At 41.7% G+C, this 16,715-nt stretch overlaps 1 protein-coding gene across 5 annotated transcripts in view; it reads left to right on the top strand.

Annotated features, from left to right (window-relative positions):
* DOCK8 (dedicator of cytokinesis 8) overlaps window positions 1-16,715 on the top strand; it is a 156,667-nt gene that overhangs the window by 107,626 nt on the left and 32,326 nt on the right. For all 5 annotated transcript variants that reach the window (XM_083701855.1, XM_083701853.1, XM_083701854.1 and 2 more), the window contains 8 exons: window positions 2,212-2,351; window positions 2,777-2,946; window positions 9,344-9,492; window positions 10,165-10,347; window positions 10,695-10,830; window positions 13,034-13,121; window positions 15,564-15,660; window positions 16,155-16,289. In XM_083701855.1, the coding sequence (XP_083557981.1) occupies window positions 2,212-2,351; window positions 2,777-2,946; window positions 9,344-9,492; window positions 10,165-10,347; window positions 10,695-10,830; window positions 13,034-13,121; window positions 15,564-15,660; window positions 16,155-16,289 (1,098 nt within the window). The remainder of the gene's footprint in view (window positions 1-2,211; window positions 2,352-2,776; window positions 2,947-9,343; window positions 9,493-10,164; window positions 10,348-10,694; window positions 10,831-13,033; window positions 13,122-15,563; window positions 15,661-16,154; window positions 16,290-16,715) is intronic.

The raw sequence follows: 16,715 nt of genomic DNA, 5'->3' as shown, positions 1-16,715 counted from the left end.
GCCATCTTGAAATAATAGATGCATGGAGACTTTTTAACATTTATGTTAAATATATTGAGGTGCAATTCACAATGAGGCAGTTTTATGACAGCAGATGTGTTAATAACAATAAGGACAACAATTAAACTAAAGTAAAAAATTACCATAACAGATTATACTATTATCACAGTCGATTACGTTACAAGTTCAATGCTCCTCAGTTTCTTTGCTGTAGCATTGGTATCACCTGTAAGTTTTTCATTTTTTCTTCCATCAAGTATGATCATTTTTGGTACTTTGGAATGATATCGGAGATTAATCAAGATGTGGGAGATGTTTTGGTAAAGTTTATTCACCCAAATGGACCTTCACCTTCATTCTACTGGCCTAGCCGTGACAATTCTTGTGCAATACCATTTCCTCATATGCTCACAATGCTCCCCCCCCAGACAATAACTGGCAGAAGATACTTCTTTCCCAACGAGTGTATGGTTCTCTCCTTTTGTAGTGATTAGACTAGACCAAAACCAGGCCTCAGATTTTGTTCTGCCCTACAGCCAAGTAAACTGAGCTTCCGTGGGTAGATAGTCTTAAGATCCCCTAGGTCTCCATAACAACAACAACAACAACAACAACAACAACAATTTTATTATTTGTACCTTGCCCATCTGATACGGTTGCCCCAACTACTCTGGCCCTTTGCTTGGTTCCCTGTTCAGCAGGGTTAGAGATAGGAAAGTAGCAATTCAAGGCAACTCTTTCTGCTAAGTAAGGACACCATCTCCTTTTACATTTAAGAATGACTTACAAAGTGAACTTACTGAAGTCAGCAGTGCCTTCTGCTAGAATTGCATGATTTAATACTGCAGCTGGCTACCAGCTGAACAATTCTGGTTTCCTTGCAGAACTTATGCTAGCTTGGGGCATGCCTGCACGACAGCTAAAAGATGTAGTTCCTGCTTTCTGCAGTATTGGCTAATAGGGATTGTTGTGTGATGATCCATTGCCTCCCTGTACAGTCATGCCTCTTGTTGCGTTCACTTCAAGTTGCAGCTTTTCAGGTTGCAAGCACAGAAAACCCAGAAGTGTATACTTCTGGGTTTCGCCGCACACGCAGAAGCGTTCTGCACGCTTCGCACATGCGTGGAAGAGTTCTATCACCCTCCGCACTTGCGCAGAAGCACTGATCTAGTTGCGGACTTTTTGGGGTGCGAATGGCACCCCGGAATGGATCGTGTCTGCAACTAGAGGGACCACTGTACAGTGCTTGAGCTGACTCTGGCTGGGGCTCAACTTAGATTTCTCCAGATGATTTGTATTGATCTAGAGCAGGGATGGGGAACCTGTAGCCCTCCAAATGATGCTGGAATACAGCTTTCACCAGCCTTGGCCATTGGTTATGCTGCCTGGTGCTGATGGGAATCTTCCCTTCTGAGGCATGTGGAATAAAACTAAGACTCAGGAGGTGGATGCTGTCTGGCAGTGCTGCCCCATGGACTGGTTATAAGTAAAAGGGCAGGCAGGTGGAGGGCTGGATGAATGCAAACTGGTATTCATTTGGTAGGGCAGTTCCCCATTTGCCCTAGTAGACCTGCCAACACTGCTAATAGCTGAATCAAGCAGTCTTGGCTCCCTCGTTGCCCTGTGAGGATATGAGCCACTACAGATCAGGAACTACACACCTAAGACCTATTTCATATTTTGCACAGTAGCCAATTTCCATGGGTGATTCTCATGGTAAATGCATGGATTGACCTCCTGAATGTCCAGGAACACCCACTGGAGAGCTCCAATTGGCTGCAGTGGCTAATGGGGCATGAAAATAATAAAAATAAGACAAATTCCATACATATAAATTATTATGTAAACTTTAAAGTCTACAGTTGGGCATGTCCTGTAAAACATCACAAAAACATGACATTTTTTTGCATTCTCAGGGTTCTTCATCAGAATACACTACAGAGAAAGCAGGGACAGACCTGAGTTCATGAGTGCCCCATCGTGGTAAAACAAAATGACATGAGTTGAGAGCAATGATGTGGACCTTTGTTGAGCTGGACAGTTTTATGCTGATGCTATTTTTTGAAAAGATTTAAAGATCTTATAAGGAGCAATATTTTCAACAAATCTTTTAAGTACTTAAAGGATGTTCAATTGTGTGAGGGCAGCTCTGTTACTACATTTATGCATTTGAATTGAATGCAAGCACCGCCTTTTTTTTTTCTTTTGCAGAATTCAAGCTCCTGCTCAAGTTTCCAAGATCACAAATTTGCCAACATGTTTGACCTGACAGCAGAATATCGGCAGCAACACTTCCTAACAGGGTTACTCTTCACTGAACTGGCAGCTGCCCTGGACACAGAAGCAGAAGGGTAGGTTTTGTTTTTTCTTCTTTTTCCGGAGACCTGACTATGTGAGCAGATTATAGGAGTTGACAGTGCCAAATTTTACGCTGCCCATAATATTCCTTGCGCTGAGTCCTTCTTTCTTACTGTCTAGGGCTGCACCCTAGCAGCTGAAGGGCAGAACTACATGTGACCTTGAGTGCAGTACCCTAGTGTGAGGGGTGGGGAGTTTAACTATTTGCCCCTCTGACTGCACTCTGAATCTGGATTGTGTCCTCTCTCCAAAGGGGACTGCAATTTACATTGCAAAAAAGAAGCCCATTCAATTAACATACCATGTCAATTAATATCATATGTTATTTTCATCTTTGGTTATCGCTTGAAGCCTGCTTAATCCATACTGTCAACATATGCATCAGTCACAAGTGTTGTTCTTTTCTTTGTGCTGACAGAATAAGCAAAGTGCAAAGGAAAGCTGTCAGTGCGATCCACAGCCTGCTGAGTGCCCACGACTTGGACAAATCCTGCTTGAAACCAGAAGTGAAAGTGAAAGTTGCTGCCCTTTATCTGCCCCTGGTTGGAATAATTTTGGATGCACTTCCACAGTTACATGACTTTACAGGCAAGATAAGTTTGTTGTTGCTGCTGTTGTTAAAGTACCTAACATTTTCAAACTGTTGCACAAAGATTTTAAAAAGGCTTACAAGCTAACAGACTAGGAAGGAATTGTTGTTTTGGTCAAACTTCAGAGATCATGTATTTTGTCGTGTCCCCCCCCCCCATGACATCATGGGGTGTGGGAGGAGCACAGAATGTTGGGAAAGTTCAGTTGGTGACAGTTTGGGGGAAAGAAAAAGTTCTTAGAGAAGATGCTGAAAAAGTTAGGACAGAAGAGAGAGACAGAGAAGAAAGGTAGACAAGACAAAAGAAAAGGATAGGTAGACTCAAAGCAATAGGAACTGATAGGAACAAAAACAGAAACTACTCTTTGACTATCAATAATTAACAGACACTGTTAATTGGCTCAGTTGGATCCTGGTCATTTATGAGTTTTATTGTTTTTGTTTATTCATTGCTTTTCTTGTTAATTGATTGGTTATATGAACTGTTTTTAATTTATAAGACAAATAAGTATTCCTATTCACTAGACTTCAGAGAGATTCCCACACTGCCTTTCCTTGCCTGTAGTCCAGAAATGTATACCGTATTTTTCGCCCCATAGGGCGCACCGCCCCATAGGTTGCAACTAGTTTTTTTTTCGGGGGGAAATAAAGAAAAAAAATTTACTCCCCCCCCCAGGCGCGGGGCTGGCGCGGGGGAAGCCCGAGCTTCCCCTGACCCCAGCCCCGAGAACAGCCTGCTATCTGCAAGCCTAGGGAGCCCGGCGGGAAGTCGCGCTGGTCTCTCCAGGCTTGCGGAGAGCTGCGCGAAGCCCAGCGCACCCAGGCTTCGGAATGCAGGCAGCTCTGCGCAACCCTTGGGAGACCAGCGCGACTTCCCACCGGGCTCCCTAGGGCTGCACAGCGCTGTGCGAAGCCCGGGACTGCAGGCAGTTCTGCGCAACCCTCGGGAGCCCTCACCAGTTGCCATGCTGGCAGGAAACAGCAGGTGCTGTCTCACAGCGTGGGAACAGAAGTGAGGCACTGTTCTCAGACTGTGTGCTCACTGAGAGCTGGGAGGCGTTTCTCTCAGTCTCTTTCTCTTCTGATCTGAGGAGAGTACTGGGTTGTGTCGTGAAACCCAGAGGTTGACTGCTCAGACATGCAGTCCTTTGTGTTTTGTTGTTTTGCAGTGAATAAAATGTAGTAAAGAAACTACGAGACTGCCTTTTCCCTTCTGGAGTTTGAAAGGGAAATTGGTATGTTTTTCTTATGAAAGAGAAGTTGCCTATTGACCGGTCACCTGGACTGGAGCAAGATTCCTGAATAGCAGGAATGTTTCGTCTTTGGAGTGTACCGGGAGGCTGGCATAGCTGGTGACATTTCAACACACATGTTACCCATTATGAAGCACTATCTTGTACAGTGGTACCTTGGTTCTCAAACTTAATCCGTTCCAGAGGTTCGTTCCAAAACTAAAGTGTTCCAAATCCAAGGCATGCTTTCCCATAGAAAGTAATGCAAAATGGATAAATCCATTCCAGACTTTTAAAAACAACCGCTAAAACAGCAATTTAACATGAATTTTACTATCTAACGAGACCGTTGATCCATAAAATGAAAGCAATAAACAATGTACTGCAGTCACACACACAGTCAATCAATCAGTAGCTGAACTGGGTTCCACACAGTCACAAAACAAAAAAAAAAGAGTCACAAAAACACAAAATAAGTAGCAAAAACAGACTGACCTCAGTGTAACACTCCATAACAGAAGCATGGCACTCAAATTAGAACTATAACTCTGAAATTCGGAAGTGTAACACTCAAAACAGAAGTGTGGCACTCAAACCGGAAGTGTAACACTCAAAATGGAGCATGTTCGGCTTCTGAAAAAAATTCGCAAACCGGAGCACTTACTTCAGCTTTGCAGTGTTTTGGTTCTAAGTTTTTGAGTATCAAGGCATTTGAGAACCACTGTAGTTTCTGTGGTAATTATGCTTTACAGAGTTGTGCAGAAGTTGCCCCGGGTAATTTGTATCTGAAACTGACTTGAGATTTACAGACTGACTCTGATGCAAACAGCAGCATAACATGACATACTTGCTGCTCTAACAGTTAAAACTTACACAACAATTGATAACTGAACTAATGGGGGCGGGGATTGCCTCAGGCACATGACATCACAAGATTCTATGCTACAGCATTAACCCTCAGTTTATTGGGAAATATTGCTGCTTGATGCATTTTACCTCAAACCAGCTTTGATCTGAAAGGGAAGCATGAGCTATTTTCACTTTGTAGTTAAGTGGAAGTGTGTACATTTGGGACTGGTCAACTTAATCCTGTGTGCAGGTGTTTGGGCTGAGTGGGTATGAAGATGAGTCTTTCTGTTGCAAGCTAATACAGGCTATAAAAGCTCCTAAGTCAGGCCAATAAGACCCAGGAGCCGGGAGGAGATAGATTCCAACGATTTATTACTTTCTAAGCAATAGGTTATAGCGGGATAGGTCCACAAAGGCTGCAATTGCGATTCAGTGGTTTGGGGGTGATATTTATAAGTTTTTACACAAAGCAGTTCAATTTTCTTCAGTCATATGCATTGAAGCATTTCTAATTACCTCATTCAGTTATTGGATACATTTCATGTTAGTGTGCTTGTGCAAACTAAGCATAAGCATTGGCTGTTTTGCTGTCATCTATATGGCCTCCATGTAGAAACACTGTGTTACATTTTTATAGCAAAATCTATTGTGCTTTTGTTGAACCTGCATGTATAGCTGTGTATGTTCTACAATAAAAATGTTAGCTTCTTCTTTTCCATGGGAAAGGGTGCTTGCATAACAAAAGCTTTCTCAGCAGTTCCAAAGCTTTTTGCAGTTTCTTAGCATTTCCTTAAAGCAATAGGCTTTTGGGGCCCTTGAGGCCCCTCCCACATTTCTAGCTTGGCACAAGTGTGAGGATGAGTGAGAGAGAATATTTTTCACTGTGAAGTACAGTCTGTCCGGGGCTCCCTCTTTTAAGTTCATTGCCCCCTTTTCAGTCAAGCTAAGTGTGAGTGAGTCAGTGGAAGGTAGTTTCATTTGTTTTTCTTGATTACTAGTCATCAGGGTATTATTATCCCCTTTGTGGTAAAGGCTGCATTAATTTTCTCCCGGCCACGTGGTTGATTCCCCTCAGGTCCCTTGCTATTGTGCCACCAATAACTGGAAGTGATGGAAGTAGCTGCTTTCTTTAACTTTATTTTGCACCTGTAGCAATTTTAAGAGAAGTGTTGGAAAGAATAGTTTTTTCCCTCTTTAGCCAAACGGTTGAAATTCATAGTTACAATAAATATGGCAAAAATAATGGATAATTAATAAAAGCAAGCAAGCAAGCAAGCAAATAAATAAATAAATAAAACTATTATTTTGTTGTTGAAAGTTAAGAACATAGCAATATATAACAGTTTCTATAGCTGTAGGTTCTAGAAGGGTATTTAAAATGAGAGTTTACAACTTCCGGTCGACTGCAGAGCCATTACAGATGCGGATTTAGCCTCTTGGGGAAAGTCCGAGCTCGGCAGGAGATTTGGAGCTACACAAAGGCGCTGTGAGCTGCGTTAAAAAACCCCAAAGGGAGTTTTGGGTGCAGGGGATCGGGCGGCGCCCTTGGTGTCTATCCTTTTAGTCGGACAGTTCTGTAAAAAGAGCTCAAATGACCAGGGGATTAAGGCGCGGGTGCTTGGGATCTATTGCTACTCCTGCCTTGCAAAGCCTCTGTTTCCGGTGGCAAAAAAGCACCTGGCTTCCTGATGCAAAAAGACTGAATTTGACTGGATGTGGAGTAAAATTTTGGAGTACTTGGTGAACAGATGGCATAATGGGACTCCCATTGCTGGTGAGAAAAGGGCGCAGTAAGAATTTCTACAAAATCGAAAGTACGTGAGTTCCTTTTTCCGCAAGCGGATATAATTTTAATGCTATTCCACTAGCCTCATAAGGCAGGGCTGAATGGATTTCTAAAAAATATATAATTTTACTCCAGATTTATAGACTTTAGATTTCATTTTGACTGAAAGACAGTTCTGAAACACTGGGAGAGGAGAAACCCCGGCCAGCTCTGCCAAAGGCAACTTTGTTTCTAGGGCTGCTGGCTATCGATACAGACGTGTTATAAAGTAATAACTATTCGGACTACTCATTTCTAGCAATGAACGGAGCTAATATGAAAAAGTGTGGGATGAAGTTAAGAGAGATTTGGAAGTGTGGGGAAGAATGAAACTATCACTTATGGGAAGAATCTGGAATTATGGAAGCCAGGGAATGGGGGGGGGGGGAGTCGATGCTCTGATTGAGCAAAGATGTATGTGATGATAAAATTTTATTTTGATTGTATTAAAAAAAAGAAAATTCAATAAATATTGTTATAAAAATAAAATAAAATGACTGTCGGCAAATGTGTCCTCTTTTTTGCTTCTCAAAATATGCCGACCGTACTTCAACATAACCACAGACTGTGTAACTTGTTGTAATCAAGTTTGTCTGTATAACTTTTAATGAAGTTTTTTTCTTAAAGTATGGAAACTGTTGCCTTAGTGGAGTCATTAATTGGTGGCAACACAATTTATGCACCATCCTTTCAAACCTTTGGCAGTGTGCCTTTCTCCTTTGTTTTTTGGAGCGTCTTGGGGCAATTAAAGCTTCTGAGGATGTAGGGTAACTTGTAGCTCTGCACTCCAGTCCTCTCTTCCTGAGATTATATTGGGACAAGGTAGTCTTCCATCCAGATTATTATTTTCTGCCAAAGACTTCATCAAACTTCCCACAGGTATGAAGTTCACAGCATGTAATGCCCTAAGAGAGAATATAATGAAAATGATTTACAGGTGGTACATGACACCAGCCAAGCTTGCAAAAATATATCACTTGCCTGATAATAAATGCTGGAAATGTAAAGAGACTGAAGGTACATTCTTTCACCTTTGGTGGACATGCCCAAGGATTAAGACTTTTTGGGAGATGATCTATAATGAAATGAAAAAGGTATTTAAATATACCTTTCTGAAGAAACCAGAGGCCTTTCTCCTGGGCATGGTCGGCCAATTGGTGCCAAAGAAGGACAGAACTTTCTTTATGTATGCTACAACAGCAGCAAGAATACTTATTGCAAAGTACTGGAAGACACAGGATCTACCCACTCTGGAAGAATGGCAGATGAAGGTGATGGAACTAGCAGAACATGGAACATGGGACTAGCAGAAATGACTGGCAGAATCCGAGACCAGGGAGAAGAGTCTGTGGAAGAAGATTGGAAGAAATTTAAAGTTTATTTACAGAAACATTGTAAAATTAAGGAATATTAGAAGGATGTTGGAATGAAGTTACGTGGTTTTAGCAGAAATGTTATAAAGGATTAAGTAAAAATTGATTGTTAATTGGTGAGAATGTAAAGTTACATTATATTAAGTGTCAGGGTATTTATTAGGATAAAAATAAAGATGGAAAGGATTTGCTGAAATAGCTAATTGAACTAGAACACAAAAAGGGTGTGTCAAGGAGGTCAAGGAAACAAGCAAATGAAAGATAAGTTATGGAAGGATTGATTTGTCTTTTTTTAATTGTTTTTATTTTTCTGGGTTTTTTGTTCTTTTTCTCTCTCTTTATTTTTGTAATCTTTCAAAACCTCAATAAATATTATTTTTTTTAAAAAAAGACTTCATCAAACTTCCACCCCAACTTTATATTACCTTTTTTCTTGCTCCCTGCTCTGTGTTGATCGTTGATCTTTGTGTTGATTGGACCTTGTTATCCTAAAAAACAACAACCCTAATATTGTCACTGTTAACGCCACTCAGTATAAAGATCACAAACTTTCTCCTCAGTGGGTGGGTTACAAGAGTGCTCATCGTCCCCTGCAATATGGCTTCAGAGTGTGCTGCATGCAGGCTGTAGCTGCCTTTGCAGCAACCACTAGGATAATATTAATCCCAGAGCCATGTTGAGCTACAACATCGTCACAGCTCTTTACTTTCAACTTCCACTGTGCTCTTGATACTTCAGCCTGTGCTGATGTATGTTTTGGAACAATAATCCTCCAATGTGTTAACTCTAGGACATCCTACTACAAATTTCAGATGAGAAAGCTTGCTATTCTCCCACAAAGACCATGAAGAAGGATGGGTAGCTTGACCTTAACTGAAGTTCTCTTGAGTGATCATATGTGGAGTCACACAACTTTCTCAGCTGCACACTGTGGTTAGATATTGAATGTTGGTATGGCAATTTTTGAACTGAGCAAAACCTCTTTGGACTTGCAAGCTGGAACTTAAGGGGTGGAGTATGTGAAGATGCACTGCATAGTCATAAGTATTTCCATATGAATGGTTCTACAGATGACCATTCTCAGGAACTTCAGTTACAAGTATGTATTCTAATATAGTTTCAGATGGCCGCAATGGGAAAGGCCGCATCGGATCTCCAGATGAAGAACAAGAAGCTACAAGCCAAATTAACCAAAATATTGCTCTGGCCATTGCTGGGAATCAATTTAATCTCCTACGATCCTATGTTTCATCTGTGTCCACAGTGGTAGGTCTACCTACACTATGTGTTTGCATAATTTTTTCTTGCTTTGTTTCTCCCTGTTACTGACCCAAATTCTAGGAGCCAACTTTTAAGGATTTATTATGTTCTTTCATTTGATCTAGTGGGCATACTGAGCATATTTTCCAGGGGGAAGGGCCGTAGCTCAGTGGTAGAACATGCATAAGGTCCCAGGTTCAGTCATTTTCTAGCATTTCCAGGTAAGGCTGCAAGAGACTCCTACCTGTAGCCCTGGAAAGCCACTGCCAGTCAGTGTAGACAGTACTAAGCAAGGTGGACCAAATATCCAGTAGCTTCCTATAGCTCTATGCTTCTTTAGCCTCCTTGCTGTTTGGAGCTGATGGGACTTGTAGTCCAAGACTTCTGGAGAGCCACAGATTGAGGAAGGCTACTCCAGAGTATTTGATGCTGTTTTTTGTTTTTGCAAGTGTGCCGTTCACACCTGCAAAAAACCCTACAGAGGTGTACCACCTGAAATAGAGATATTCCCAACTCCCAAATCTAAGTGGCTACAGCAGATTTATTAGCTGGAAACGGCACCTTAAACAATAGAAAGGAGCCCTACCAATTGTGTGACTGGTGACATTCATTAGGACTATTAAATATGCCCTTCTTTATGTCTAACTTTCTTGAACTTCTTATTTTATTTGTTCCAAGCCTTACAAACAATACAACACTTTAAGTCCAGAAACTACACGCCACCTTTTGATCTGTTTCCTGTGGATCATGAAAAACGCTGATCAGAATCTTATTCAGAAATGGGTTGCAGAGCTACCATCTATGCAGCTAAACAGGATTTTAGATGTCCTTTACATCTGTGTCTCAGGCTTTGAGTATAAGGTAAATAGAATGGTGTCCAGTCCATACTTGTTGCTAATTGTTTTGATGCGTTACAGACACAGTGTACATTTTTTCTTGGATGTAAATATGCTACATTTATTTTACAAGTGTGCTTCACTTTTAACTTTGTGCAAAACTTTGTGCAAAATTGAACTTTTCAAGAGGTACAAAATAATTGGTTTGTAGATTTCTTTGTACAGGGTGAGTCTTTTAAAAGAGGCCCCGCAGAACATGTGTACTCTGTATCCACGGGGCCTCTTTTGAAGGACTCACCCTGTACATTTAAAAGACATACTAACCTTTTGATACTGGTGGTTTAGCTCACATAATTCTTTATGTCTGCGCAGGGCAAGCAAAGCTCAGACAAAGTCAGCACTCAAGTACTCCAGAAATCAAGGGATGTAAAAGCTCGGCTAGAAGAGGCCTTACTAAGAGGAGAGGGAGCCAGGGGTGAAATGATGAAGCGGTGCAGGATGCCTGCTGGTATGCTCCTTGCTTTTTTTAATCACATTTGTGAAACCAAAAAGAAATTGTAGATATAAAAACACAGTTTTCCATAACAACTTTTGACAGCAAAAAATGTCTGAAGAAATATTTAAAAAGAGTAATGACTGAGTTAGAAAATTAAGAAATTGTGTTATACTGAAGGAGCGTCTACACCCTGAACGATGGTTCAGCCTGCGATCCAGCGCCAGGGCCTTCTGGCAGTTCCCTCATTGCGACAAGTGAGGTTACAGGGAACCAGACAGAGGGCCTTCGCGGTAGTGGCGCCCACCCTGTGGAACGCCCTTCCTTCCTATGTGAAGGAAATAAACAGCTGTCTTATCTTTAAAAGAATCTGAAGGCAGCCCTGTTTAGGGAAGTTTTAAATATTTAATGTTGTATTGTTTTTAACACTTGATTGGAAGCTGCCCAGAATGGCTGGGGAAACTCAGCCAGATGGGCGGGGTATAAATAATAAATTATTATTATTATTATTATTATTATTATTATTATTATTGTTATTCTAAGGGTGCCCTGGAGGATTGTTACACTTTTGTGGGAGGGATTCAAGTGCACTTTAGGCTTATGCAATTAAAGTGGCTGAGAGCAAAGAGAAGCAAGAGCCCTTTCTGTTGAGCTCTGCCTCTTAAACCAGAACCAGTAAAGGTGGTGAATGTTAATAATAATAATAATAATAATAATAATAATAATAATATGTTGTTGTTGTTGTTGTTAAACTTAGCTTCCTACAACTAGATGGGATAAACTGTGCTTATATACTTGAAAATGCCTAGGGGAAAAGTGTCAGCAGTAGACAAGGCACTGCATCTAAGTGGATTATCATTGACTCTTCTTTTCCAAGGCCTTTTGTAAGCAAATCACTTCTTTAAGCAAGTAACTGTACTAGTTTGGCTTCTTCTTGATTGCTTAGTACTGCTCTCCCTCTTCTTTCGTCCTCGAGTTTCTAGAAAGTGACCAGAAAGCTGTTCTGATCATTGTTTCAACTCCCCAATTTGATCCTTACTACAGTATAGGCCAATTGAAGGTGCCAGCATCTGGTAGCACCATGTTGGCTACTCCTGCTGTACCTCACCCAAGTCTGGACTTCTGGGCCTCATTCATTTGTCTGCCTCTGTCCAATATTTTGCTTCGTAAAGGTAAAGGACCCCTGACAGTTAACTCCAGTCACGAACGACTCTGGGGTTGCGGTGCTCATCTCGCTTTACTGGCCGAGGGAGCCAGCGTTTGTCCACAGACAGTTTTTCCGGGTCATGTGGCAAGCATGACTGAGTCGCTTCTGGTGAAACCAGAGCAACGCACGGAAACACCATTTACCTTCCTGCCGGAGCGGTACTGTCAGGAAACTGCCATCAGCTCAGAGGCAGGAGGTGGAAGGGCAGGGAACCTCGGAAAATCTTGCAAAGCAGTTCCTCCTCCGGCGAGGAGGAAAGCCCTGCCTCCAGTGGAAAGGAGGTACAGGGAGCAGGGGATGCTAGGGAGAGCCTCAACACCGAGCCTGAGCAAACCGGAGAGGAGGGAAGTACCCCTTTGCCAGCACCCATTCTGTGCAGTAGGTTTCGGCGCAGGGAGGGGCGGAGAAGGCTGGGGTCACATGACTGTTATGCTGGGGGAGGTACAAAGACCGACCACTCCCAGATTCTGCTAGCGATTGAGCCAGACATGAACATATGACACTCTTCACTGTAAATAGTTTACACTAAGAATAAAGCCTGGAAAAGACAGGTCGGAGTCTTGCCTGTTTGCTCTTGAGCAACCACACCAGCACCTGACAGGTACCTATTTATCTACTTGCACTTTTTGGCGTGCTTTCGAACTGCTAGGTTGGCAGGAGCTGGGACCGAGCAATGGGAGCTCACCCTGTTGCTGGGATTTGCACCACCGACCTTCTGATTGGCAAGCCCAGCGGCACAGTGGTATAGACCACAGCATCACCCCTGTCCTGTTTTGCTTCTAGGTTGGTTTTATTTCCTGGCTCTAAGCCCCATTGTTCTCATGGGCACATGGTTCCCATCTGTTGTATTTCGACAATTCCATACCAAATGTGCTCTTTTAGTTTGCGTGTAAAAAGATACCCTTTCCTTCACTGCTAGCACAATGGATGTAGCCTCTTGCAGAACTCATATCAGTAGGGAAATATTGATATTAAAGTTTCAGTGTGATTCTATGTATGTTGCCCTTGTAGGGAACGATAAATTCCCAGGATTTAATGAGAACCTACGATGGAGGAAAGAGCAGACACACTGGCGGCAAGCAAATGAGAGGCTAGATAAGTAAGTAATTTAATGAATTTTTATTGCAGCTTCTCTCTGTGGCCATCTAGTTTCATTCCTGAACCGAGGCAGAAAACTCTATCCTTAAAGCATCCTGAACTGTATAGCTGTATAGCTATTATGTTCTTAACATATGTGTCAACAGTGGTTTAGACTGCAGCCCTGGTAGTAAGTTCCATTGAAGTAAATGAACGATATTTCTGAGTAGACATTTAGAAGAATTTACTGTTAGAGCTTCTTGTTTGCTTCTCCCCCCCCCCAAAAAAAAATAAATCTATGGTGGAGGTACCTCTTGTCAGTATTGCAGTGTTTCATTCTCTCGGCCCACACCTTTCAGGTGGTTTGTCAATTTTAGACTTCATGATAAACCAGAGTTATCATAACCATGCTTCGTAAATCCAGACAAGAAGGCACCCTATCTGTAAGAGAACGGGACTCTCTGACAGGACAGAAACAGAGACAGTGGAAGAACAGAGAGAATTCCTAAGAGAAGAGGGGGAAGCAATTAGCAAAAGGAATTCGATCTTTGTGCACACAGAGGAAGGAGAAACACAGAGAGCAGGAATACAGTTGCAGAGCTCAGATAGTGATGCAGACACAGATTTAGGGGGAGTAAAGTCTCCCAGATCTCGTAGAATAAAGAGATTAAATGAGAAGCGAAACTACCCAGAAGAGAAGGTGGCATTTTTCCTGTTGGGGGGAAAGGGGGTGGAGCTTAGTTCCGGCAACTGGGTCATCAGAGGAACTGAAATTAGCAGAGCTCCAACCAGAGCTTTTAAAAGTGCCAATAAATCGGGTTCCGCTAGGGGCGCCTTGGAAGATGGCCGACAATACCCTCTCTCCAGCTCACACAAGGTAATTAAGAGGCTGAGATGGGAGTAATCAGCCTCCCTAGATTCTCATCCGCGGCTGCCCATAAATCACCCCTGAGTTCGAAAAGAAGGAGGGGGTGAGGGCACTGGATGGAAAGCCCTCGAGCGAGCTCGGATCTCCTGGACACTGTCTCTGGGAGCGCTCCAAGTTCCATTTCTTAAGATAAAAGATTGGATATAAGATTTATTTGACATGCTTCAAGGAAAGAAGGGGTACTTTATCTGCTAATTAAGCCAGCCACTGAGACGCGAAGAGTGATGGATTGGAAAGAAGATAACATCAGAGAACAACATCTTAAACCAGTATGTTGAAACAGAACGGAAAGAAAGGGGTATAAAAGTTTTTTCTTCTTCTACCTAACAAATCCCCACCCCCCAGAAGAACCGTCATACTACCTATAGCAAGTGAGATTGGAAAATAAACTCTGTGGAAATAAAAATATTAACTAAAGCCTTTGTTTTTCGAAATATTTGGAAGAAGATAAAAAGACTCTCTTGTGACGCACTATTTAATCGGGATCCGTCATTATGAGACAGACAATGTTGCAGAGATTGATAGTCATAGGGGGAGGCGAGCTTTTACTTTGTTGTTATATCTATATTTCAAGTTCGATTTGGCAAACCTCCCCTGGAAAGACTAATGTTTGGTGCAACTTTTCTGAGAAAATTAACGAGCAAACGCCTAGACTCTTATTTCATCGGAACTGAGAAAAGATGGCGCCTGCCGAGAAGAACTTTCGGATGGATTCGGCATAAATACCAGTGCGCAAGGATATACTGCAAACAAAAGACTTACCAGCTGCAAAAAAAATGGAGGGATAGTCATCACAAAGTTCACACGGAGGTATAATAATGGTCGTTTCAGCTCGCCTGTGGAAGGAACTCAGAGGCTATTAAAGAAGAAGGATAATAACAAGAAGATTTAAAGAAGGGACTTGTGGACACTTAAAGCAGTAGAAATATGAGATGATTGGACCCCACTGACCTCAAAGCATGGGAACCCCCAACAAAAAATTATAATTTGGCAAAATATTTGGACTTTATGATATGTATTTGTATAATTTGGAATGTTTAATGTGATTTGATTGGATTCTTAAAATGGAAAACTTCATTAAAATTATTGTTTTTTTAAAAAGTGCCAATAAATCTGAAATAATTAACTGCCAGAGCCATCTCGTTTGTGTGGGAGAGACCCAAGCCTTACAATATCCCACCCATGTCATGTACCTAATGGCAGCAAATTTAAGGGGTGCTGGACAGGCTGGCATACACCAAATTGTCTTCCACCATGTCTGTGTCACTAGCATCTACCACCAAATGCAGCTGCCTCAATCCTTCTAATGAAAGGGTTTAACTAATTCTGTTAAACTTGTTTAACCATGGATCACAGCATCTGAGCCGAATAAAAGAGAAACAAAGAAGATAAATATTTCTGATGATAAACTAAAAGTAGACCCAGCATTGCAGGTTCAGGGTTAGTGTAGGTCCTGTTTCTAAAGCCTAGTACGCTAAAGTAAGAGGCAATTTGATTAATGAATTAATTTGGTAACTTGATTTGTCATGCTCCTAGAACAAAAGCTGAGATTGACCAAGAAGTGTTGGTTAGTGGGAACCTAGCCACAGAAGCTAATCTGATTATCCTAGACATGCAAGAGAACATCATCCAGGTGAGAAACTGGCTGCATACAAATTCCTCTACCCTTGGAAAGGGAGGCTTTCTTTCTGCCTCTGTTTTTGTTGTAGTACATGGTATATTTAATTGCTATATGTCAAAATTTTAAAAATGATTCTTTGCTTATTGCCCAATTGTTAAGAGTAAATTGTTTTCATGCTATTCCTACCACCCTATACTTTCAGATAATATGAAATTGCATCTTTCAGTTTGCTGTTCAGGAGAGTGCACAGAGAGTACTACACAGGTCTCCTCAAGTCCCATTGACTTCTGGGTCTTAGATCATTACACTCATTGAATGTAATGCTTGAAAAACCCTGTACGTGAATACACTCTTAACAAATCTTTTGTAGCTATATGCCTTCTCCCCTCTACCGTGAAAAGCATCAAGGTAATTTCTGTCTATTGCTTAGGGCTATCTTATTGTGTCAAGACTGGCACTAGTATAGCATAAACTCTGTTTTTTAAGAATCCTCTTCTGTGATGTAGGCGACTTCAGCTATGGATTGCAGAGATAATGTCTTGGGAGGTGTGTTGAAAGTCCTTGTAAATTCTTTGACCTGTGATCAGAGCACAACCTACTTGACTCATTGCTTTGCTACTCTCCGAGCATTAATTGTCAAGGTAAGTACTTGGCTTACTTATGTTATCAGGTTCTTTGTTAGGATCCTGAAGGGCACATTATTGAAGTTATTGAAGGGGATCATTATTGTGATCCCCTCAAAACATTGCACTGTTATCCCTGTGCAAGAGCCCTCAAGGTAACATTTCGCAAAATTGTACATGCATTTGATAACTCAGTGAGTGGAGACTTCTGTTTCCAGAGTTTGAGTTGCTGGTGGTACACATGGCAGAAAATGAGATAGAATAAGATTGATGGGTTATTACTTAGATTTCTTTAAATTTTAAAATAGCAGAGAAAGACAGGCCTTGTGATCCATCCTCAGAAAGAAAGAAAAACCAGAATACAAACCTGGGCAACATTTTATGTAATGGCTTGCTTAGTTGTCATCAAGGTGAAGTTCAGGAGACAGACCTCATTAGCTACAT

The sequence above is a fragment of the Podarcis gaigeae genome, assembly GCF_964106915.1.
Source record: "Podarcis gaigeae genome assembly, chromosome: 11".
Taxonomy (NCBI): Eukaryota; Metazoa; Chordata; class Lepidosauria; order Squamata; family Lacertidae; genus Podarcis; species Podarcis gaigeae.
Note: the sequence above shows the minus strand (reverse complement) of the source record. Positions and strands in the feature narration are given on the sequence as shown.